Source organism: Vigna umbellata, chromosome 3 (assembly GCF_029865625.1).
Source record: "Vigna umbellata cultivar VRB3 chromosome 3, Vumbellata_1.0, whole genome shotgun sequence".
Taxonomy (NCBI): Eukaryota; Viridiplantae; Streptophyta; class Magnoliopsida; order Fabales; family Fabaceae; genus Vigna; species Vigna umbellata.
The window spans coordinates 15,081,640-15,106,893 of NC_142167.1; the positions used below are offsets into that span (position 1 = coordinate 15,081,640).

Genomic DNA, 25,254 nt, shown 5'->3' on the forward strand with positions numbered 1-25,254 from the left:
ACAAAATCTTACCATAAATGTCATCGAAAAAGTTTGTCTTATTAGCATTTGTCTCGGTTGCATTTTCCTCCTAACTGTGCTAATATATATGCACACATCATCTGAACTAGGCTTAGGTCATATATCTTCTGTTTCCAAGTCTGGTTCACTGCATACTGCACAAGGCGTCTATAAAAGTACCATCACAGAGATCCATTCTGGTCAAAATTCACACTGCTTTTTCTGTAAAAATACTCAGAGCTTCTGTTATATATATATATATATATATATATATATACACACATCATATGCTGTTATATACTCTGCTCTCAATCGCTCTGTTCTTCTGTTAAGGCCTTCAGGATGGGAGCTCTGTTTCCTGATGAAAAACCTGAGAACCCAAATGGTGTTCATCAATTTCAGCAGCAACATGATGTTGATGCAGGAGCTCTTTTTGTCCTCAAATCCAAAGGTAATAATAACCCTTTATCTTATACTACTTCAAAATCTTTTTCTTCTTTTTCTCAGTTTCTCCTTTTATTGAACACCTTTTTCAACCATAGGATTATTATCCTTCTCTATTTCCCTTTTGTGCTGCACTGTTTTAAAAGGGTAGATCCTTCCAAACCTCAGTAAGTTGCTCAAAAGCAAAACAGGAAATGAATGAGTTTAAACTTGTTTGGAAATATTATGCACCTATAATATAATATACAATCAATTTAGGTTTATAGTCAAAGACGATTTCATATTATACTCTATCTTTTACTCTTAGTCAGTGATGACAAAAAAAATTGACAAATACGAATGTTTTTCAATAAAATCTGGGATGAATAATTACCAGCTACGAATATTTATTTATTATAGTAGATTTTCTAATACTTGTTTCTAAATAGGTTGAATGCGGATAATATACTATTGGATCTACGGATACTGGTTATCTATAATAATAATAAACTAATTTATATATTTTTTAATAATATTATATTTATGATGTATAAAATATTTTTTCTTTTTTTTTGGGTAGTGTTGAATTTTAAATTCTAAGCATATGCTCGTGCGGGTAACAAATAAGTTGTGGTTTTGATTTTTACTTTGCGGGTTAGACTGCAAGCAGGCACTATCCATACCCGACTCTCACGTGTTGTCATCTTTACTTTTAACATAATATTATAATCATGTTTTAAAGTTTATCTTAAAAAGCTTTGTTGTTTGTTGAACCTATTGTGTCACTCATATTAAAATATTTGTTGTTTGTTCAGTTTATTGTATTACTTGTATCGAGATATTTATTGTTTATTGAACATATTATTTCATCCACTATCAGATCACTATTTATTAACGTGTAGTCTCACTTTTGATAATAAGCTGAACAAGCTAATGGTTTGATTATATGAGATTAAATTCAGCTTAAAATTCAATTTTTAACATTTTAACCTCTTAAATTTGGATTGAAATTAAATTTTTTAAATTTTGATATAATTTTGTTATTAAACTTTAAAAATAAATAAACATAGTAATTTTAATCTTCCTATTTTAAATTTTGTTTAGTCGGTTAAAAAAGACATTTCAGATTATTTAAAGTGTTTATATCATTTGATAGATATTCCAACTTAAATATATAAAGTTAAAACTTTGTAGAATATTTAAAAGAATTATATTAAAAAAAGACTATATATATTATTATTAAAATTTAAGAATTAAAAAATATCAAAATTTAGAATTACAACAAATTCAATTTTATTTCTTTATCTAGTATGTAGTAAATATCATATGGTCAAACTGATGTTAATTACAACAAATATCCATCAAACCTTAACTTAAGAGTGATCATTCACTATATATGACAGAACCATTGAGTGTTTAGACTGATTTTTTTAATGTTTCTGACTATATAAATTGTCCAATTCTAAATTAACTGGACAATCACAGGATATAGTAACCATTTAAATAAATATATTGGTCCTATTATAATTGATTGGAGGTTAATGATTACCAAAACCCTAGCTTTCAATGAATTAATGATTTCACAGAAATCATCAAGTTGTCGTGAATGGCTTTCCCAGCCTACTTTGATGAACTAAATGGCTGACTGTTTGATTTTTCATTTGTCTTTATCACCACTCGTTGACTGTTTGGTTCTTAATGGTGGAAGCACATGGCACCAACACCAAGCAGCACTTGGAAAAAAATTGTTCACACCATTCAAACAAGGGTTAAATATGTTTTTAGTTCCTAAACTATTGACCGTTTCTGGTTTTCGTCCCTCTTCCAAAGTAAGGTACAATTTAGTCCTCAATCTTTAAAAAACGTTCGTTTTAGTCGAAAAAACGAACGTTTTGAGGACTAAAACGAGGACTAAAAACAAAATTTTGAGATTAAAACGAACGTTTTTCTAAAGAATGAGGACCAAATTGTACCTTACTTTGGAAGAGGGACGAAAACCAGAAACGACCAATAGTTTAGGGACTAAAAACATATTTAACCCTTCAAACAATGATATTACTAGCGTTGAAAATTCTAAATGAAATAAAGTTGTTTTACAAATGGAGAATTTTTTGTCTTAAAAGTGACTCTGAAAAAATTTATTAGAAATTTTATTTCAATTAAAAATAATATCAATTTATAATTTATTATAGAAATGAATGTAATTTTTATCTTAGTTTTAAGAATTAAATTAAATTTAAAATTTAATCTTTAAATTATATCTAAACCTTTTAAATTTTATTATAATAAAGTTTGTTATTTATTAAATCTGTCTACGTATAAGTACTTAGTTTTATATATGATTTTAATTTAAAAAATATTAAAAATCTTACATCAATTATAAATATAAAATCAATATATAATATAAAGATAGACGAGTATAAATCTTAACTTTTAGATAATTTTGTAAGATTAAGTTGAATTTAAAATTTAATTTGTTTTAATATATTCATATTATTATTATTTGATTAATATACTATTGTTTGTAATTTTGCAGGTTCTTGGTTGCATTGTGGATACCATTTAACCACATCGATAGTGGCACCAACTCTTCTAAGTCTTCCTTATGCTTTTACCTTCCTTGGATGGACGGCTGGGATCTCATGCCTGTTGATCGGAGCATTGGTGACTTTTTATTCATATAATTTAATATCTAGGGTTCTTGAACACCACGCCGACAATGGTAAACGTCAACTACGTTTTAGAGACATGGCACGTGATATTTTAGGTAACTCACTCTTATGCTCTTTCTATTACACCTCTTCAATTTTTGTCTGTCTGTTATCACTTTAATTTGCAAAGCATTCAGTGTGACATGTCGATTCTTTTTTAAATAATAATATTTGACATACACAATTTTTTATATTCATTTAACATTGTTTTTTATTATTACTTTTTATTTATAAATACAAAAATTTATTTTTATATAATTATTTTACTTTTATAATATGTATAAAATCGATGTTAATATGTATCGTCATGCTATTTTTGTTTTTAAGATTTAGTACATTAAAGAAACGAGATTATAAATAAGTACTCTTAATTTGACTCTAGGTTTGTTTGATTTGGTTATTTAAAGTTAGCTGTATTATTACATTAGTCATTTTAAGAAAGTTATCATTATTTAGTCATTGAGATTTTTTTACTAAATTAATTTTGCACACATTAAATCTATTATCAAATTAGTTTTATTGAAATCGTGCCATAAAAAATAATAATTTTTCTAAAGAATGAGACTTGAAATTTATATTTACTCTTTATTACTCAATACACCACCAACACTCGATAAAAATATTCTATTATTCAACATGGATTTTTTATCATGATAAAATTGTAAACACTTGTGCTCTTGCAACTTCAATAAAAATAAAATCTTCTTACGTAACCTTTACAATGATAAAATTGTAAAATCTCCCATGTAACTCTTACACTGATAAAATTGTAAACTTTATCATACAATCGTTACATTAATAAGTTGATAATCATCTCATAAACAATAACCAACGTCTTATGTACATCTACATTTTTTTATTTTTTATATATTAGTTAATATCAAACTTAGATGAATATTCATTTGAGAACAAGTATGTCAAAATTAACGAATGAGATGAACTAATTAAGCAGAAAATTCAATATTTATAATGTTTTATTTTATTCAATTTTATTTCTGTATTGCAATAGATTAACCAATTAAAGGTTAGATAAAGTAAAGATATAAATGAAAAAAAAATAGAAATAAATTCAGTTAAAAACTTACCGAAGGAAAAAAAAAGGTAAAAAACACTGTTATTGAACAATAGATCTTTAAAACATTCTCAGATAATTATTCTAGGTTGTTCATAAAAATGGTTTTTTACTGATCTAAATAAAGTGTTAATGAGTGTGTTCTTGACAGGTCCAAGATGGGGTCGTTATTTTGTTGGCCCAATTCAGTTTGCAGTTTGTTTTGGTTGTGTAGTTGCTTGCATTCTATTAGGAGGCCAATGCATGAAGGTTATATGCTCAACTCTTCATCCCACTTATTTATCACCAACCAAGTCAAAAACTATATTAAATATTTATTATAAATTTTATTTTATTAACCAGTTTTTTATAATTGAATTAGACTTAAAAAAATTTAGTTTTTAAATTTAAATATAAAATTGAAATTTGTTTCTATCTAAAAATTTAATATATTTGAATACTTAAATTTAAAAAATTAATGAATATAACTTTTTTAATAAGTTAACTGAATATTTGACTTGGAACATATTAAATAATATAAAAAATTCAAACGTAGAAATTTTTTAACATAATTAAATTAAAAATACTATATTCATTATTTTTTAAGTTTAAAAATTAAAAGATATCAAAGTTTTTGAAAAAAAAAATCTAATTTTGTAAGAGAGAAACTTATATATATCTCTTATTTATATTATAGTTGTGTCTCCTTGATGAATTATCTGGAAAAATAAATCAAATACTATTTCATATTCTATGCCTTAGAAAAAATCATATCGATGAAATGCAGGCAATTTACTTGCTGTCAAATCCAAACGGGACCATTAAGCTTTACGAGTTTGTAATCGTATTTGGATGCTTCATGCTGATTTTGGCTCAAATTCCATCTTTCCACTCACTCAGACACATTAATCTGCTGTCACTCGTTCTCTGCTTGGCCTATAGTGCTGCTGCTACGGCTGCTTCCATTTATATTGGTAATTTCTCAAACCAATTTTCTTCTTTTGGTAATTTAGCAATTTCCACTTTATGCTTTAGCAATTCAATCGAACCTTTTTCGTTTCCAATTTACAATATTGTCTCAGGAGAGTCATCCAAAGGACCAGAAAAGGACTACTCTATAAAAGGTGACACTGAAAATCGCTTATTTGGATTCTTCAATGCAATTTCCATCATTGCCACAACCTATGGAAATGGAATCATTCCAGAAATTCAGGTCCATCCTAATAATTAATCATTTTTATTTCTATCATACTTCATAGTCTTACATAATTCTTTTTTACTTTTATCTTCTAAGATATTTTTTAAAAATAAAATTATGATTAATAATATTATCAAAATGGATTAAAATTCATGAGTCAACTCGATTCACGAGTTCAAACCTGATTGGGTTATGTTAAATATAATAAAAAACTATGTATGTGATTATCTCTCTTATGTTGAATGCACACATAGAGTCCTCTATTTATAATAAAAAAATATGTACTAAGTCCAAAATATAAATAAAAAATAATAACAAACCAACTAAGATAAAATATAAATATAAAATAAAGATTATATATCTAACACTTTCCCTCAAGCTGGTGCATACAAATCGTATGTACCAAACTTGTTACAAATATAATCAATTCTCGGTCCCCATAAAGATTTATTGAAAATATCTGCTAATTGATCACTTGAATTGACGAACTCAGTCTTGATATTTCCATATACAATCTTCTCTCGAATGAAATGAAAATCAATTTCAATGTGTTTGGTGTTCTCATGAAAGACATGATTAGAACTAATATGAAGAGCAACCTGATTGTGACATATAAGCATCATTTGAGTGACATCTCCAAATTGTAACTTTCTAAGTAATTTCTTAAGCCAAACTAGCTCACAAGTGGCTGAAGCCATAACTCTATATTATGCTTTTGTACTAGATCTTGCCACAACACTGTCAACACCCAATTTCGTCCGGGTGACTAAATAAAATGTTTCTTACTTTTTGCTTTGTTTTATTTTATCTCATTTTTATATCTTTTCATCATTTTGTTTCATTTTATACTATTTAATTTTAATTTAATTTTATTGTTTTATTTAATTTAATTTTATTTTATTTTTATTTTACATTTTATTATTTAGAGTTATTTCGTTTTATCCTTTGTTATGTTAGTTTTTTTTACTGTTTAAGTTTTATTTTATATAAATGTTTTTAGTTAAACGTTAACAAACAAAAATCTAAGAAAAAAAAGAAAAGAAAAAAGAAAAGAAAACAAGACACTAAACACAAAGGTCAACCAAGCCTTTCTCTGCAAAGAAAAGCAACTGCAACATTACAGATTAATGCTAAAAACACGCCAGCGGCAAGAGAAAGTTCTGGTCCCTATTGCTAAAACTCCTTATGGAGAGTTGCCATCATACATCAAAGAGGGAAAGGATGTCTGAATGGCTTTCCCAGCTGATCCATTTTAAACATGAAGAAGAAAAAAGACAAAGGAAGATCTGAGGTCAGAGGATATGCTAGAGCTCCCAGAAGCAGTAGAAAAAGAGCTCGCTGGTTTTCAAAATGGTTTAAAACACAGTCAAAAGGAAAAAGCAGGAGGAAGAGAGAAAAAAAAAAAGCTAGAGAGAACGGAGGGCAGGAAAAAGACACTGAAAAACCAAGAACCGATCATCATCGAGTAACAGCATTTCGGGAATTCACCTACAGAGAGAAAGGAGGAGATCATCGGAGGGATCGGGCTGGCCAATAAGGGAGCTCCAAGAGGTAAGTGCACCTTGCTCACACCTAGCACACTTGCATCATCATATGGTTGGATGCGTTGAAAGTTGTTTCATGTTTGATTTTGCATATGTCTGAGTCGTTTACATCACGTTGCTAGTGAATAGACCAACCCAACAGTAAAAAAGGAAAGAACCCTTTGCATACAACCCCTCCTCATACCACCAAAATCCCCAATGCCGTTAACCTGCAAAAAACAAAAGTCTAAACCCAACCACACAGAGATGACTACAGCAATCATAAGCCTCCACGGTTATCTTCACTGATAACTAATCTTCTTCTCCGAGCAATCAAATTTTTGACCGTTTCCTCCTCCATCACGCGCATCACAGAAAGTCATCATCCCGTCCAACTTTCACTTCATCTTCCAACTATCAAAATCCCAAACACAGAGACAGAAAAAAAACATTCACCTGAAAAATAGAGAATAAGTAATCCCTAAGCTTCATCACCTCCATTGCTAGCACCAAAATACAAAGCACAGAAACAGAGAGAAGAGGAGAAGAGAAACAGAGGAAGAATGAAAGGTTAGACCGCCACGAACGGCGGCAACGTTTCCGGCGCAGGAGACACCACCGACGGTGACTTTTGGCCGGCCAAGGAGATGTGCGGCAGCGCTAGTCTGGAGCCGTGGAGTTCTCGTGAACAAGGAAGAAGCGCCTAAGCCTCTCCTTTGGTTCTACGCGGAAGGAAAAAAACCCTAAGCGCTTTCTGATTTGGGAATAGAAAATGGGCCTTCGGCACTAACATTCACCAACATTACCCTACAAATTCATTGCTGCACCCTTATCCTTGTGGGCTTGGACCACATACCCCTGGTTTTTTTTTAGCCTTTTTGTTTTGATTATTATTTGAATTTAATTTTATGCTGTTGTGATTTTGTTACTGCTGCATGGGACCTTTTGTAAGATAACCCCAATCCCTTTGTGTTGTGCTTTAGTTTTATTAGGCTTGTTTGTTTGTTGTATTCTACCGCACCCATACTTGCTTTTCTAATGAAAATATCCAATAAGAATCATATAAAAAAGATAAAATTATAAAAAAAAATCGTTTTAGGATATCTGTAACATCTTCGTTGCAAATAAATAAATGAAATTTTGATTTTGTTAGCCTTTTATTATATAGATTATAAAATACAAAAAATATAGCTTTGGTGTTTCTTAATTATTTAGTACCCTTTTAGTAACTAGAATAAAATTTAATTGGTTTCAATTTTAGGTCTCTTTAAGCGTATTCACGTCAGTAGCAATAACACTTTTATTTTATATTTTATAATTTTATCTTAAATACTTATGTAAATAACATTGTATTTTTGTAAATAGTTAGGTAAATAATATAATTGTGGCATTTCAAATACTTACGAAATATTCTTCTTATTTTATATTAAACCTTACGAAAAAAATTGTTACTGTTTTCACAATTTTATTATAAACAGTTATGAAAATATTATTTTAATATTATAAAATTGTAAAATAAAAATAAAAATATTAAGTAAAAAATCTAAAAATTAAATAATGATATGAGTACTCGTGCGATCGTTCGCATTAGCCTAGTACTTAATTTCCTCAATCTTAAAAAATATATTTTAAGGGTTAGGCACGTGTGTGATCGCTCGCATCGTCCTCGTGCTAAAAACCTTTTCCCTTTCTTTTATAAAAAAATACAAAAAAAATATATTTTAAGGCTTAGGCACGTGTGTGATCGCTCGCATCGTCCTCGTGCTAAAAACCTTTTCCCTTTCTTTTATAAAAAATACAAAAAAATATATTTTAAGCTTAGGCACGTGTGTGATCGCTCGCATCGTCCTCGTGCTAAAAACCTTTTCCCTTTCTTTTATAAAAAAATACAAAAAAATATATTTTAAGGGTTAGGCACGTGTGTGATCGCTCGCATCGTCCTCGTGCTAAAAACCTTTTCCCTTTCTTTTATAAAAAATACAAAAAAATATATTTTAAGGGTTAGGCACGTGTGTGATCGCTCGCATCGTCCTCGTGCTAAAAACCTTTTCTTCTTTCTTAAATAAAATTACAAAAATATTTTAAAGGTTGAGCACACGTGTGATCGCACGCATCGTCCTTGTGCTAAATATCTTTTCCGTTTATTTTATAAAAATATCAAAAAATATAAAATCTTCAAAAACTAAAAACATCAACAATTTCAAGGCAACAGACAATTTCTAGCCAGAACTACGTGATCCTTGATTCTCCATCAAAAGTGGAGATACGTAGGAGCAAGGCTAGACCTTGTCAGGTTCACTTTCCCAAAAATTCAAATTTATCCATAATCATTTTCCAAACAAATTTTCTAAACAATTTCTCAAACAAGCTTTCCAATCTCCAAAAGAACTACGTAACCCTGATTTCTCATTCTGAATGAGAATACGTAGGAGCAAGGTCAATCCTTGTCGGGCCCAAAAAACTAAAAGATATATTTTGTTTATTTAGAGTTTTATTTTAGGGGATAGTTAAACATATTGAAAACCACATCATATTCGCGTATTTAGTTAAAGGTACTACCTTAGGGCAGGCGTTGTAGGGTGCTAATACCTTCCCTACGCGTAACCGACTCCCGAACCAAGAATCTCATTTTCGCAGATCATGCCTTATCATTTTATGGTTTTTCCGTAGTTTTCCAGAATAAACTATGGTGGCGACTCCAAATCCATTTTCGAAACCCGTTTCCTTTTTTGGATCGTCGTCCCGTCGCGATTCCGGTTGCGACAGATGGCGACTCCACTGGGGACCTTTTTTAGAGAGTCAAGCCATTTAACTATATGCGCGAATTCAATGTGGTTTTTCTTTATGTTTTTCTTCCCTTTTTCTTTATCTATCTTTGATATTTGAATAATCGCATGTGAATAAATTTGCTTGTTGGATATTGAACCCTAGGGTAGAAAATGTGTTATATCTGCCTGGGAATCTTCTGGTTGTTTTGCAGGTGAGGGTTTGGGGTGTACAATTGCATTCTCCCTTCGCACACACACATTATACACATCATGAGTGGGGCCCTATACCCGGGTCTGAGCGTAGCTTAGAAATAGAGGGGTTGTGTAGCGGTGCCATTTGGGACATACTTCCTGTTTGGCTATCGTGAGAACCCCAGCTAGAGTTTGTTCTCTTCACTTGTGTCTCCGCATCTAGTTGATTACTCGACTGTTGTGGAGATACTATGAAGGGGGCCATAGCTCTAGTGGCCGTTGATCTTTAGGTTCAGGTAACCATCCTTGTGAGATTTCATATACTTAACCTTGGATCTTAAGTGTTCAACCTTCAATAGGACACAAAGGGAGATGTGTGCAATCTTATAATCCTCATTGTTGCTTAATAAAATCCAACACCTTGTACATATCACTATATCTTTTGATACATTTTTTTCTTTCTTTCTTTTCTTTCTTTTTCTCATGCATTTTTATGGTCTTGTCACTGGTTCTAGTCAGGAAATTATAATTTTGTGAATAAGCCTTTGAGATAAAATGGAAATTAACATGAGATCTGAAGTCAAGGGGGGTTCAAGTTCAGAAATTTTAAAGGAAAGGATAGCCATTAAAGTAAAGGAGGGTAATATGGATTGCCTGAGAGAACTGCGGAAGAAAATGGAGACAACCCAAAAGGATGCATTCAGGAAGGAATATGGGAATTTGTTGAGCCTGTTAGAGGTGGAAGTACAAACACCGGCCATTACTCTTTTAGCCCAGTCTTATGAACCACCATTGAGATGTTTCACTTCATCGACTACGCCGCCATGAATGCATTTGTGGGTTATAAAGAGCGCTATGAGAATCCAATCACTGCTATCCTAGCTGAAGTTTATGGGACCCTTCATAGTTGTTATGAGCTAAAGGACAGGAAGATGTTATGTTGCTTACCGGTGGTGCATGCATGGTTCATCTCTCGGATGAGTAAGGGAGCCTTGAATGTCACGTGTCCTATGGAGGAGCTACTGCGGTGTAAACCAAAGATGAAAGAGGCAAATGAATGAGCGCAACTCTATGCGGGCTTAGAGGAGGAAAGGTTTAAATGACGTGTTTTCTGGGCAGCAAGGACCACAAATCATATATCATTGCGGGAAGTACCCTAATGTACCCCTCATGGGTATTCGATGTTGTACTAATCACAATACTGTGTTAGCACAAAAGCAATCTGGGTAGCGCCCACGCCTGCATCTCTGGCCATATCGCAGATCTTAAGAGGAAGGAACCTTTGCTGAATTGCTTCATCAGGTTAGAGACACTTGGGGCAATGGTCGGAGGGAGGCTCAAGATTATGGATTATTAATGAAAGTTTTCCTTAGGAAAGGGAACATAGAAAGGGTTAAGACAATCAAGTTGTAATTCACGTTAATTTCACCTACCCAAATTGTGAAAAACAATTTCAAAATGACGAGCAGTGGATAAAAGCAGTAGTGACAAAACGGAAGAAGGAACGTTGGCATCGGGCTGAATCAGAGAAGAAACATCAAGAGTTGATGAATCAGATGAAGGAGTATACCGTTGAATAAGGGCGAGTTATAGAAAACTGGAAGAGAAGTTTCTCACAACTAGCTTCCCTTGCTAATGAAGCCATTAAGGATGTCCCTAAGTTATTAGCTGATGCTGAATCTGTAATGCCGATCTTTAATCTGCCTAAGAAGGTCGAAACTTTCCTCAATTACTGCAAGAAACTGATGAGAGAAATGAAGAATGTGATGGCTGAGGCTCGTGATAATTGATCGTGATACCTCACATGTGGTGAACTTAAATGTTGTGGATGAACTGTCCTATTGGCTTTGTTTCATGTTAATTTCCAGATTATACATTTGGCAATGTTTTCACATCTTTATAATTTCTTACTATAGTAATTGCGTCACTTTGTCTTTACTCTTTTTCTTTTCGTTTTTATTTTCTTTTTCTTAATTTATTTCATCTAATGAAATTCAGATTTAAAAATAATAATACGGCTAAGTCTCCAAAACACCCTAAGGGACACGAACCAGTGGAAAAATCATGGAGAACCAAGGAGAAGTTCAAGAGGGGATGAAAGCCGATATCCAACAGCTGAAGGGACAAATGAGTCAAATCTTAGAGGCTTTGAATGCCTTACAAAGCCCTGGAGATTCGTGCGCACAACAACCACAACAAACAGTTCCAGAGGCACAAACTTTCCCTTCCTATGGTCTTCCCCCGAATTACACTCCACCCTCAGGAGTGGAATTGGAACACCTTGACGTTCAAAAGGCTGAAGATAATGCAGTTGAAGTAGAAGACGAGCTTGGGGCAACCACTTTCACAATTCCTGGGAAAACGATCCAACCAGGTATTGAGAGCATGATAATGGAAAAACAACCCGAGACGAAGTCTTCATCTTATGTCGTTACACCAGCAGATTTTAAGGACGACAAGAGTAAATTAGAAGTCTTTGAGAAGAGGTTGAGAGCCATAGAGGGCGAAGGAAGTTTTGAATTTGGAGATGCTAGAAAACTATGTTTAGTTCCTGATGTGGTGATACCTCCAAAGTTCAAGTTGCCAGAGTTTGAGAAATATCGGGGAAATACTTGCCCAAGGAGTCATATAACCATGTACTGCAGAAAAATGGCAGCTTATGCCAACGATGAAAAACTTTTGATTCACTTCTTCCAAGAAAGTTTAACTGGCGTGGCTTTAACCTGGTACATGCGCTTAGAAACGACTCACATCTACTCATGGAAAGATCTGGTTGATGCATTCCTAAGGCAGTATGAATATAATAAAGATCTAACACCTGATAGAGTACAATTGCAGAACATGTTGAAGAAAGAGTCTGAATCATTCAGAGAATATGCCCAAAGGTGGAGAGAAATTGCTGCTCAAGTAGAACCGCCTCTGAGTGACAAGGAGATGACTACCATATTTCTGAATACTCTACAACCACCATTTTATGAACACATGATAAGCAGTGTCTCCTCAAGTTTTGCTGACATAGTAGTAATTGGAGAGAGGGTTGAGGGTGGCATAAGAAATGGAAAAATTGCACTAGGCCTAGAGCTAGTAGCAAGTTTAAATGAGTATGGTCCTAGACATGAAGAACGAAGAGCTAATTCACATTTTACTGCCTATCCTCAAGTGTCACATTCCTATGGGTCCAATCGAGTCATTCACCGAAGAAATTACAATCGCGATGAAAAGGTCGCCAACTTTACTCCTATCCCCATGACCTATACAGAGCTACTGCCAGATCTTCTCCGCAATAACCTCATAGAAGTTTGTCCAACCAGGCCTGTGCGACCTCCGTACCCAAAGAACTATGACATAAATGTCAGGTGTGATTATCATGAAGGAGCACGTGGACATTCAACAGAGGCATGCAAGGCTCTAAAGCATAAAGTGCAATCTTTGATCGATTCAGGATGTTTAAAGTTTGAAGAAAGTCAATCCAGCACTGTGGCAAGGCATGAGTCCGCCTCTACAAATGCCATGAACAAATGAAGAGGACTCTAGGACTATGTGGGAAAGCATAGGTTATTGTAAAAGGCGAAACTGATGTTGTTTTGCTCATGTTTTGAATTGTCTTGCTATGAGGGCTATGCTCATTGATATCATGTTTCCATCCATGACTTTTAATGTGAACTTTCATTACGAGGTATCTCCAAGGTTTACTGGGAATCATGTCCTAATAGGGTGTCGTGGAGAGAACGAGAGCCGCAAAGAACAAATTGAAAAAACAAAAAATGAAGGCAATCTTGAGTCACTCGTCTTTCTTGTAAATCGTCAAACTCTTGTTTTTCGAAAATAGCAAAAAAGGAATAAAAAAATGATAATCGAAAACAAAAGTTGCAGTGTCAGATTATTCCGAGGTCAAATGTTGAATCAAAAATAACAATTTGACGTTTTTTCGAGACGTTTGTGCGCATGTTGCTTGAAAACCTTCACCATTTACCTTTTCCAAAATAAAGGATTTTCCCCAACAAACACTGTCACTACTCTCAGTAACAAAGTGAACCTTTACACTGGGGCAGATTGGTCTGACCAAAATTACTCTCGCTTGTGCTAGTTGGGTGATCCCTGAATCCATTGAGACAAACAAAAGAACTTCCAAAAAGAGAATAAGCCCACTAGATTGAAAACCCGAAAAGGCAGTCTAGAAAGGAAAAAAGAACTCATGTTGAGGTCATCTAGTTGTAGAATTAATCTTTTGAAAATAAAGCAATCAGAATTTGAAATGATGTGTGGCCATTTTTCTTTATCCAAAAAGCAAAAACTATAACCATTGTTACCCCGTTTGAGCCAAAAATAAATTCTTTTTCAAAATTATTCCCAAGTAAGGTTTATCATCAGTATGAGTCAAGTCGAGAAGCAGACGAAGAGCACTGAATGATCAAACGAGAGAATCCTTCAAAAGGGTAAACAAACAAAAACGAAAAACAAAAATGAAAAAATCACAAAGTGGTGATAAATGAAAAGAATGAAAAAACGAAGTTCAAGAAAAAAGAAGAGTGCTCAAAAGATCAAATAGTTGACACAATGTCAGATGATAACCCTTGTTTCAAAAAAATAATAATAGCCGACAAGCATTCATTTGAGCCTTTATATATTTTTTTCAATACCTTTAGCCTTTAGCCACATTACAAGCCTAATAAAGTCCACACAGATTGAATAATGTTTGCTCAAATTTTCATAAAGCTTAATTTTGCGATAAGAAGAAATGACTTGCAATGTGTCCAAAAAACAAAAACAAAAAAAAATTTGAAAATGAAAAAAAGAGAAAAAAAACTAATGTCTCAAGAAGAGGGGATCTCCCTACCAACTGGTTAGAAGCGTACAAAAGAAAATCAAACCAATTTGCGCCATCCTTTTAGCTGATCCTTTCATGCCCACTACCTCTCCCAAACGAACCCCATGCCAAAAACAAAAAAACAACAAAAACTGGGGCAGCTTGGTGGATCTCACCGCACGCCTTTTCCTTGAAATTCATTAGCCCGTAATCTCAAGACTGGGGCAGCTTTGCAGATCTTACTTGAATTTTCCACCTGAGTTATCATGGATTTGTCACCATACTCATTACACCAAATCGGGGCAACTTTTAAGTACCTCGTGTTCGCTTCGGCTCTCACCTCCTTTAAGGAGCATATGAGGTGACATGCCCACATGGCTATCCCATTCTCTTCCAAACCATTCTAAACAACTCTCATCCTTCACTTGCCAGTAATTTCAAACGTGTGTGCACTAAAGTCTCGAAAGAAAAAGTCAAAAATGTAATAATCTCAAAGTTAGATCTCGGATGTGTGACATTCCTCACTTTTAGAAGCATTGAAAATAATGACTGGTTTGATGATTTCAAGTAAGACAATTGACTAATAAAAAAAAACAAAACAAAAAAAAAACAAAACAAAAAGAATAACATTCAGATTTTCTCTTTCAAGCCATATTGTTTCATTTCGATCATGTTTTTCTCTCATTATAGGGTCTTGACATCCTAATCCTGCATCAAAGATTTTAATACTTTGTAATGAAAGGTTTCGACACCTTGATGTATTTTCAAAAATCAATTTCCTGTCAAAATTACAAAACATTTCACAAATTACAAGTTTCAAGAATTTCAAAATTCCAAAGCCCAGTTTCAACACTGGCCCCCAAAGCCCAGTTTCCACACTGGCCCACAAAGCCCAGTTTCTACACTGGCCCCCAAGCCCAGTTTTACCTGGCCCACAAAGCCCAGCTTGCCTGGCCCCAAGCCCAATTTTCACATTGGCCCCACAAAGCCCAGCTCGCCTGGCCCCCAAAGCCCAGTTTCTACACTGGCCCCACAAAGCCCAGTTTCACACTGGCCTCCAAGCCCAATTTTCACATTGGCCCCCAAAGCCCAGTTTCTACACTGGCCCACAAAGCCCAGCTCGCCTGGCCCACAAAGCCCAGTTTCTACACTGGCCACAAAGCCCAGTTTCACACTGGCCCCCAAGCCCAATTTTCACATTGGCCCCCAAAGCCCAGTTTCTACACTGGCCCCCAAAGCCCAGTTTCCATACTGGCCCACAAAGCCCAGTTTCCATACTGGCCCCCAAAAGCCCAATTTTAACATTGGCCCCCAAAGCCCAGTTTCCATGCTGGCCCACAAAGCCCAGTTCCACACTGGCCCCCAAGCCCAGTTTCTACACTGGCCCCAAAGCCCAGTTTCTACACTGGCCCCCAAAGCCCAGTTTCAACACTGGCCCCCCAAGCCCAGTTTCAACACTGGCCCCCAAAGCCCAGTTTCCACACTGGCCCACAAAGCCCAGTTTCTACACTGGCCCCCAAGCCCAGCTCGCCTGGCCCCAAAGCCCAGTTTCACACTGGCCCCCAAGCCCAGTTTCAACACTGGCCCCCAAAGCCCAATTTCCGCCTGGCCCCAAAGCCCAGTTTCTACACTGGCCCCCAAAAGCCCAGTTTCAACACTGGCCCCAAGCCCAATTTTCGCGCTGGCCCCAAAGCCCAGTTTTCAACACTGGCCCCCAAAGCCAGTTTCAACACTGCCCCCCAAAGCCCAATTTCTACACTGGCTCCCAAGCCCAGTTTCCACACTGGCCCCGAAGCCCAGTTTACTTGGCATTCTGCGCTCAAGTTTTTCTTTTCATTTCTGTCCTCTACTAGGAAATAGTCGAATTCTTCTATAATCTCACATTTGTCTTGAATTTGCTTTGTACTAATCCTCTTTCTTTTCGCCTCCTTTGAAACCCAGACGAAATTAGTGTTTATATCTTTACTTAGCTTTTACTTTGATAATATGGAAATTTTAAATTTTCATATTATCTAGTAATATCTAAGTAAAGAGGGGCAGCTGTCAACACCCAATTTCGTCCGGGTGACTAAATAAAATGTTTCTTACTTTTTGCTTTGTTTTATTTTATCTCATTTTTATATCTTTTCATCATTTTGTTTCATTTTATACTATTTAATTTTAATTTAATTTTATTGTTTTATTTAATTTAATTTTATTTTATTTTTATTTTACATTTTATTATTTAGAGTTATTTCGTTTTATCCTTTGTTATGTTAGTTTTTTTTTACTGTTTAAGTTTTATTTTATATAAATGTTTTTAGTTAAACGTTAACAAACAAAAATCTAAGAAAAAAAAGAAAAGAAAAAAGAAAAGAAAACAAGACACTAAACACAAAGGTCAACCAAGCCTTTCTCTGCAAAGAAAAGCAACTGCAACATTACAGATTAATGCTAAAAACACGCCAGCGGCAAGAGAAAGTTCTGGTCCCTATTGCTAAAACTCCTTATGGAGAGTTGCCATCATACATCAAAGAGGGAAAGGATGTCTGAATGGCTTTCCCAGCTGATCCATTTTAAACATGAAGAAGAAAAAAGACAAAGGAAGATCTGAGGTCAGAGGATATGCTAGAGCTCCCAGAAGCAGTAGAAAAAGAGCTCGCTGGTTTTCAAAATGGTTTAAAACACAGTCAAAAGGAAAAAGCAGGAGGAAGAGAGAAAAAAAAAAGCTAGAGAGAACGGAGGGCAGGAAAAAGACACTGAAAAACCAAGAACCGATCATCATCGAGTAACAGCATTTCGGGAATTCACCTACAGAGAGAAAGGAGGAGATCATCGGAGGGATCGGGCTGGCCAATAAGGGAGCTCCAAGAGGTAAGTGCACCTTGCTCACACCTAGCACACTTGCATCATCATATGGTTGGATGCGTTGAAAGTTGTTTCATGTTTGATTTTGCATATGTCTGAGTCGTTTACATCACGTTGCTAGTGAATAGACCAACCCAACAGTAAAAAAGGAAAGAACCCTTTGCATACAACCCCTCCTCATACCACCAAAATCCCCAATGCCGTTAACCTGCAAAAAACAAAAGTCTAAACCCAACCACACAGAGATGACTACAGCAATCATAAGCCTCCACGGTTATCTTCACTGATAACTAATCTTCTTCTCCGAGCAATCAAATTTTTGACCGTTTCCTCCTCCATCACGCGCATCACAGAAAGTCATCATCCCGTCCAACTTTCACTTCATCTTCCAACTATCAAAATCCCAAACACAGAGACAGAAAAAAAACATTCACCTGAAAAATAGAGAATAAGTAATCCCTAAGCTTCATCACCTCCATTGCTAGCACCAAAATACAAAGCACAGAAACAGAGAGAAGAGGAGAAGAGAAACAGAGGAAGAATGAAAGGTTAGACCGCCACGAACGGCGGCAACGTTTCCGGTGCAGGAGACACCACCGACGGTGACTTTTGGCCGGCCAAGGAGATGTGCGGCAGCGCTTGTCTGGAGCCGTGGAGTTCTCGTGAACAAGGAAGAAGCGCCTAAGCCTCTCCTTTGGTTCTACGCGGAAGGAAAAAAACCCTAAGCGCTTTCTGATTTGGGAATAGAAAATGGGCCTTCGGCACTAACATTCACCAACATTACCCTACAAATTCATTGCTGCACCCTTATCCTTGTGGGCTTGGACCACATACCCCTGGTTTTTTTTAGCCTTTTTGTTTTGATTATTATTTGAATTTAATTTTATGCTGTTGTGATTTTGTTACTGCTGCATGGGACCTTTTGTAAGATAACCCCAATCCCTTTGTGTTGTGCTTTAGTTTTATTAGGCTTGTTTGTTTGTTGTATTCTACCGCACCCATACTTGCTTTTCTAATGAAAATATCCAATAAGAATCATATAAAAAAGATAAAATTATAAAAAAAAATCGTTTTAGGATATCTGTAACATCTTCGTTGCAAATAAATAAATGAAATTTTGATTTTGTTAGCCTTTTATTATATAGATTATAAAATACAAAAAATATAGCTTTGGTGTTTCTTAATTATTTAGTACCCTTTTAGTAACTAGAATAAAATTTAATTGGTTTCAATTTTAGGTCTCTTTAAGCGTATTCACGTCAGTAGCAATAACACTTTTATTTTATATTTTATAATTTTATCTTAAATACTTATGTAAATAACATTGTATTTTTGTAAATAGTTAGGTAAATAATATAATTGTGGCATTTCAAATACTTACGAAATATTCTTCTTATTTTATATTAAACCTTACGAAAAAAATTGTTACTGTTTTCACAATTTTATTATAAACAGTTATGAAAATATTATTTTAATATTATAAAATTGTAAAATAAAAATAAAAATATTAAGTAAAAAATCTAAAAATTAAATAATGATATGAGTACTCGTGCGATCGTTCGCATTAGCCTAGTACTTAATTTCCTCAATCTTAAAAAATATATTTTAAGGGTTAGGCACGTGTGTGATCGCTCGCATCGTCCTCGTGCTAAAAACCTTTTCCCTTTCTTTTATAAAAAAATACAAAAAAAATATATTTTAAGGCTTAGGCACGTGTGTGATCGCTCGCATCGTCCTCGTGCTAAAAACCTTTTCCCTTTCTTTTATAAAAAATACAAAAAAATATATTTTAAGCTTAGGCACGTGTGTGATCGCTCGCATCGTCCTCGTGCTAAAAACCTTTTCCCTTTCTTTTATAAAAAAATACAAAAAAATATATTTTAAGGGTTAGGCACGTGTGTGATCGCTCGCATCGTCCTCGTGCTAAAAACCTTTTCCCTTTCTTTTATAAAAAATACAAAAAAATATATTTTAAGGGTTAGGCACGTGTGTGATCGCTCGCATCGTCCTCGTGCTAAAAACCTTTTCTTCTTTCTTAAATAAAATTACAAAAATATTTTAAAGGTTGAGCACACGTGTGATCGCACGCATCGTCCTTGTGCTAAATATCTTTTCCGTTTATTTTATAAAAATATCAAAAAATATAAAATCTTCAAAAACTAAAAACATCAACAATTTCAAGGTAACAGACAATTTCTAGCCAGAACTACGTGATCCTTGATTCTCCATCAAAAGTGGAGATACGTAGGAGCAAGGCTAGACCTTGTCAGGTTCACTTTCCCAAAAATTCAAATTTATCCATAATCATTTTCCAAACAAATTTTCTAAACAATTTCTCAAACAAGCTTTCCAATCTCCAAAAGAACTACGTAACCCTGATTTCTCATTCTGAATGAGAATACGTAGGAGCAAGGTCAATCCTTGTCGGGCCCAAAAAACTAAAAAATATATTTTGTTTATTTAGAGTTTTATTTTAGGGGATAGTTAAACATATTGAAAACCACATCATATTCGCGTATTTAGTTAAAGGTACTACCTTAGGGCAGGCGTTGTAGGGTGCTAATACCTTCCCTACGCGTAACCGACTCCCGAACCAAGAATCTCATTTTCGCAGATCATGCCTTATCATTTTATGGTTTTTCCGTAGTTTTCCAGAATAAACTATGGTGGCGACTCCAAATCCATTTTCGAAACCCGTTTCCTTTTTTGGATCGTCGTCCCGTCGCGATTCCGGTTGCGACAAACACTATGTTTCTTGTTTTTCCAAGAGATCAGGTTACCACCAATGGAGACACAATATCCGAATGTAGATCTTCTATCAAAAAGAGATCTTGCCCAATCAGCATCATAATAACAAACCACTCTTGTATGGTTACTATAACCATATAACAACCCTTTTTCAGGAGATCCTTTAATGTACTTTAATATACAAATAACTACATTCCAATGATCTTCACATGAAGAATTAAGGAATTGGCTTACCACACTAACTACAAATGAAATATAAGAACGAGTAATTGTAAGATAATTCAATTTTCCAACTAGTTTTCTATATTTCTCGGATCTGACATAGGTTCTCCCTGTTTTGGTAGAAGTTTAGTATCAGGATCCATGGGTGTGTCCACATGTTTTGAATTCATCAATCCAGTTTCCTCCAAAATATCTAGTGCATATTTTCTTTGAAATAGCAATACCATCGTTGGATTGTGCCACCTCAATACCCAAGAAATATCTAAGTTTGCCAAGATCTTTGGTCTGAAAATGGTTGCAAAGATGTTGTTTCATCTTAGAGATGCCATAACTATCATTGCTTGTAGAAACAATGTCATCAACATATACTATCAAGTAGACATATCCAATACGTGAGTGATAGTAAAAGGCTGAATGATCTGTCTCACACTGAGTCATACCAAATTGTTGAACAACATTACTAAATTTTCCAAACCAAGCCCCAAGAGATTGTTTTAGGCCATATAAGAATTTGCAAAGACGACATATCAACCTAGAAACTCCCCCTGAGCAAAAAATCCTAAAGGTAGCTCCATATAAATATCTTCTTGCAAATCTCCGTTAAGGAATGCATTTTTGACATCTAGTTGATAAAGAGGTCATTGTTGAAGAGTCGTCATGGCTATAAATAAACGAACAAATGTCATCTTTACCACTAAAGAAAAAGTATCACCATAATCCAACCCAAAAATTTGAGTGTAACCTTTGGCCACAAGACGAGCTTTGAGGCGATTAATAGTTCTATCAGAACCAACTTTGATAGTAAAAATTCACCTGCAATCAACAACAGGTTTCCCATACGGTAATGGGACAAGCTCCCAAGTTTCACTACTCTAAAGAGCACTTAGTTCGTCTAGCATGAACTGACACCAACCAGGATGGGCTAAGGCATCAATAACATATTTTGGGATGGTCACAGAAGAAATAGACGAAAGGCAGGTATATAAAGATGAAGACAGTCTATGATAACTTAAAGCAAGATAATGTGGAGAGGGATTACGGGTAGAACATATACCTTTTCGAAGGGCAATTGGAAGAGTAGACTCAGTTGTCAGAACTGAAGGAGACGAGGTAGTTGACACTTCAATTGAGTCACTTGGTGATTGTTGAAAAACACCTAGTGAACTAGACACAATTGGAGGAACACAAATAACATGAATATTGATAATATTAGAAGGAAACATATCAAAAGAAGAATGATCATTAAAATAAAAGGAAGATCCATTGAAGGTGACATCTGTAGATATAAAATCACGATCAAGAGAAGGAGAAAAACAATTGTATCCTTTCTTTGATTTAGTAAACCTAAAAAACACATTTGGGTGATAGAGGAGCTAACTTATCAAGACAGGACCAAAATTATGAACAAAACATGTAGACCCAAAAACTTTTAAAGGTAAGGGGTTCATGAGAAAATAATGGATGATCCGATAGCGGCCTAATAACGGGTGGAACAATATGTCCAACAAACAACAAGTATCGCTAGGATAGGTTTTAACCATATCTCTGATACCATGTTAAGAAGTGAACTTTAAACCTGACTCAACCCCAAAAAACTGGCTTATAAGGTGAGATTTGCACCCACTTATATATATATATATATATATATATATATATATATATATATATATATATATATATATTATAAATTGACTTTATCTCCAGTCGACATGGGACTTCCAACAGGTTAAAAAAATTAAAATTTTTATACGAACCAATTTGGAGCTTGACCCACTAAAAACCCGACTCGATCGGGTTGAACCCGTAGTGAGCCAAGTTGACTCGCCAACCCATTTAATTTTGTTTGTTTGTACTTAATTTTGGATTATATGCAGAGTTTAAGATGATTTTGCATTGTATTATATATTTTTATTTTGAATTATCTTTGTAATTTAACATCATTTTTTATTGAAATTTATTTAGATTTAAGTTAGAAAAAAAATGTTATTTATTTTAATTGAAAAACAAACTTGTCAGTGTGAGCCAAGAAGCCAATCCGTTTAACCCATCAACCTGTGATGAGTCGGTTCGTGTTTAAATTTTTTTGATTCGCTAATAAGTAAGTCGAATTGATACAAAGGGCTACTCGTAGTTGTGGTTGGTTGGGAATGCTTTCGTTCGAGGGGGAGTGTACCAATGTGAAAAGGACTTACCCTTGAGGGGGATATTGTTGGGTATTCAAGTGTAAGTCCAAATCCCACATTGGATAGAAATGAGAAAGTAAAGCATTATATAAAGGTGAAAGACCCATTAACCCATTGCCTTAAGGTTTTGGGTAGAGAGTAGCGTCAATCTCCGGTAAACCTCCTCCTCGATAGACCCAACAGGATTGACTCACTAAGTGGCCAACCCGTAGTTTCATACTCCAAAATGAATAATATTTGAGTTGTGTGGTGATTGATTCTAATAATGTTATTTGGAATTAGAACAATATAATTAAAAAGAACCCCCGTTTTGTTTTATTAATTTGTGCTTAATTGCATTTTCTTCTGTTTCTGTAGGCAACACTAGCACCACCCGTGAAAGGGAAAATGTTCAAGGGACTATGTGTATGCTATTTTGTACTCATAGCCACTTTCTTTAGTGTATCTGTTTCTGGTTATTGGGCATTTGGCAACGAATCTAAAGGCCTGATATTAAGCAATTTTGTAGACAATGGGAACCCATTGGTGCCCACATGGTTCATTTACATGACCAACATTTTCACTATAACACAACTATCAGCCGTTGGTGTGGTAAGTCACATACTAATTTAATGTGAAATTTGTAACTTGTATTTCTAACCAAAGTAAGCATAAAAATAAAGCATTGAATTTGAATGCAGGTTTATTTGCAACCAACAAATGAAGTGCTGGAGCAAGCATTTGGAGATCCAAAAAGCCCTGAGTTCTCGAAACGCAATGTAATACCGAGAGTGATTTCTCGATCACTGGCTATTACTATTTCAACCATTATAGCAGCCATGCTTCCATTTTTTGGAGACATAAACTCTCTTATTGGAGCTTTTGGCTTTATCCCTCTTGATTTCATCTTGCCAGTCATTTTCTACAACTTCACATTTAAGCCATCTAAGCGAACCTTTATTTTCTGGTTGAATCTAACTATTGCCGTCGCTTTCTCTGCTTTGGGAGCTATAGCAGCAATTGCAGCAGTTAGGCAGATTGTTATTGATGCAAAAGATTATCGATTATTTGCTAATGTATGATCTCCTTCTTCATAATGAAATCTCCTGCTTCAGTTCATATACATACAGGTGCAATATTTTGTTGTATAAAACTTAGAACAAAACGAAGATAACTTCAAAATTATCTTTATCCATAAATTATATATGTCTTTGGCTGTCTTTGATTTGAGATCGGAGGACTTTTGTATCGGTAAAATAAACGTCGGCCGCCCACAATCAGACGTCTATATAGACGTTTCACATGTACTATCCGACGTCTGACTTGTATTATCCGACGTCTACATTGACGTCTCCCAATAAGACGTTGGTGCGGGATCAGACGTTAAAAGTCTTTTCTGCACTAGTGAGAAATTCAGTTAGTTAAAGTATTAAGTCAATAGTTCATTGTATTTGTTTATATACATTTTAAAGGATTAAGTTTAATTAGTAATATGATTTTTATATTTGAACCAAATATTTAATAATTTCTTAATATTTTTTTAACTTGATTATATTATAATTTTGTTTAAAATCCAATAATTTTATCTTATGTTATATTTAGTGTTAAAGACGCTTAAATTGTGATGGGTGAAAGATACATATAACACTTTTGGCTAGAATTTCTTGAACATTGTTATCTTCTTTATAATCGAGTTAAAAAAATATATAAAAAAAGAATTCAATATTTTAGTCTAAATATAACTAACAATCAAAGTATTAATTAAACCTAACTTTTAATTTGGTTTGATTGTATTGGTACATTATATTTTGGAATACTTTTAGTTTTAGGATTTCATTAGTTTTAAGTTTTGCAGTTTTTTATTCACATATTAAATACATTTTATTTTCAGTTAATATTTTTTTCATATTGTCTATTGTACCAAACTAAATCTTTAAATATTTCAATCAAAATTAAAATGAAGAAATAATATCATTCTTTTCACTACATACTATATTTTTATTAGTAATAAGGAACTCAATACTAAGATTAGGATTTCTCAAAAAGATACTGATAAGAGAAAGAAAAAAGAAATTACTGGAAGATTTTGGAAAGTATAAAAGAAAATTATTTCTTTTTATGGAAATATTTCTTTTTTAAAAAAAATATAAAATTTCAAAAAATATCCAAAGAATATTTCCAAATTATCCCTAGAACATTCTCCATTATTTCTTTTAAATGTTCTTTCTAAAATGTTCTAAAAAATTCTACAAAAAAGAAGGGATTTACCCACGGCCATAAGCCTTCGGTAATATGCGTGTCGAAAACATTACAGACGACATTGGGCCTTTGGTATTATCGACGGGCAAAAGTCCTCAGTAATACTGAAGGCCAGAAAGTCGTCGGTATTACCGAGGGGCGAAGGCCCTTGGTAATTGAAGGCGAAAAGAGAGGGATATAATGATGACATCACAGCAGCTGGGAATGATAAAAAGAAAAAGAAGATTTAATGCAGAGACTGATCCAGGATTTCTAGATGAAAGAATTGAGAAATTTGAAGCGGCATGCTCCAGCAAAGATAAATTGGATGCAAGAAAGCCCCTACTCCATTGATCTTAAGCAT

The 25,254-nt window shown here is 34.2% G+C and overlaps 2 protein-coding genes across 3 annotated transcripts; both read left to right on the forward strand.

Annotated features, from left to right (window-relative positions):
• Positions 1 to 58: 58 nt before the first annotated feature.
• LOC124835403 (GABA transporter 1-like) lies at positions 59 to 23,882 on the forward strand. 2 transcript variants are annotated; one of them, XM_088108381.1, is made up of 8 exons: positions 59 to 200; positions 342 to 451; positions 2,960 to 3,190; positions 4,358 to 4,455; positions 4,973 to 5,159; positions 5,268 to 5,398; positions 23,031 to 23,264; positions 23,354 to 23,882. In XM_088108381.1, exons 2-8 carry the CDS (start codon positions 343 to 345, stop codon positions 23,732 to 23,734), a joined length of 1,371 nt encoding a protein of 456 aa, XP_087964507.1. In that variant the 5' UTR covers positions 59 to 200; position 342; the 3' UTR covers positions 23,735 to 23,882. The 2 variants fall into 2 exon arrangements, with proteins under 2 accessions (XP_087964507.1, XP_087964506.1); XM_088108380.1 differs by having other exon boundaries at positions 77 to 200; positions 334 to 451.
• Positions 6,334 to 14,837, forward strand: LOC148201708 (uncharacterized). The gene has a single exon (XM_088108379.1). It carries the CDS (start codon positions 11,931 to 11,933, stop codon positions 13,386 to 13,388), a length of 1,458 nt encoding a protein of 485 aa, XP_087964505.1. The 5' UTR covers positions 6,334 to 11,930; the 3' UTR covers positions 13,389 to 14,837.
• Positions 23,883 to 25,254: the final 1,372 nt, after the last annotated feature.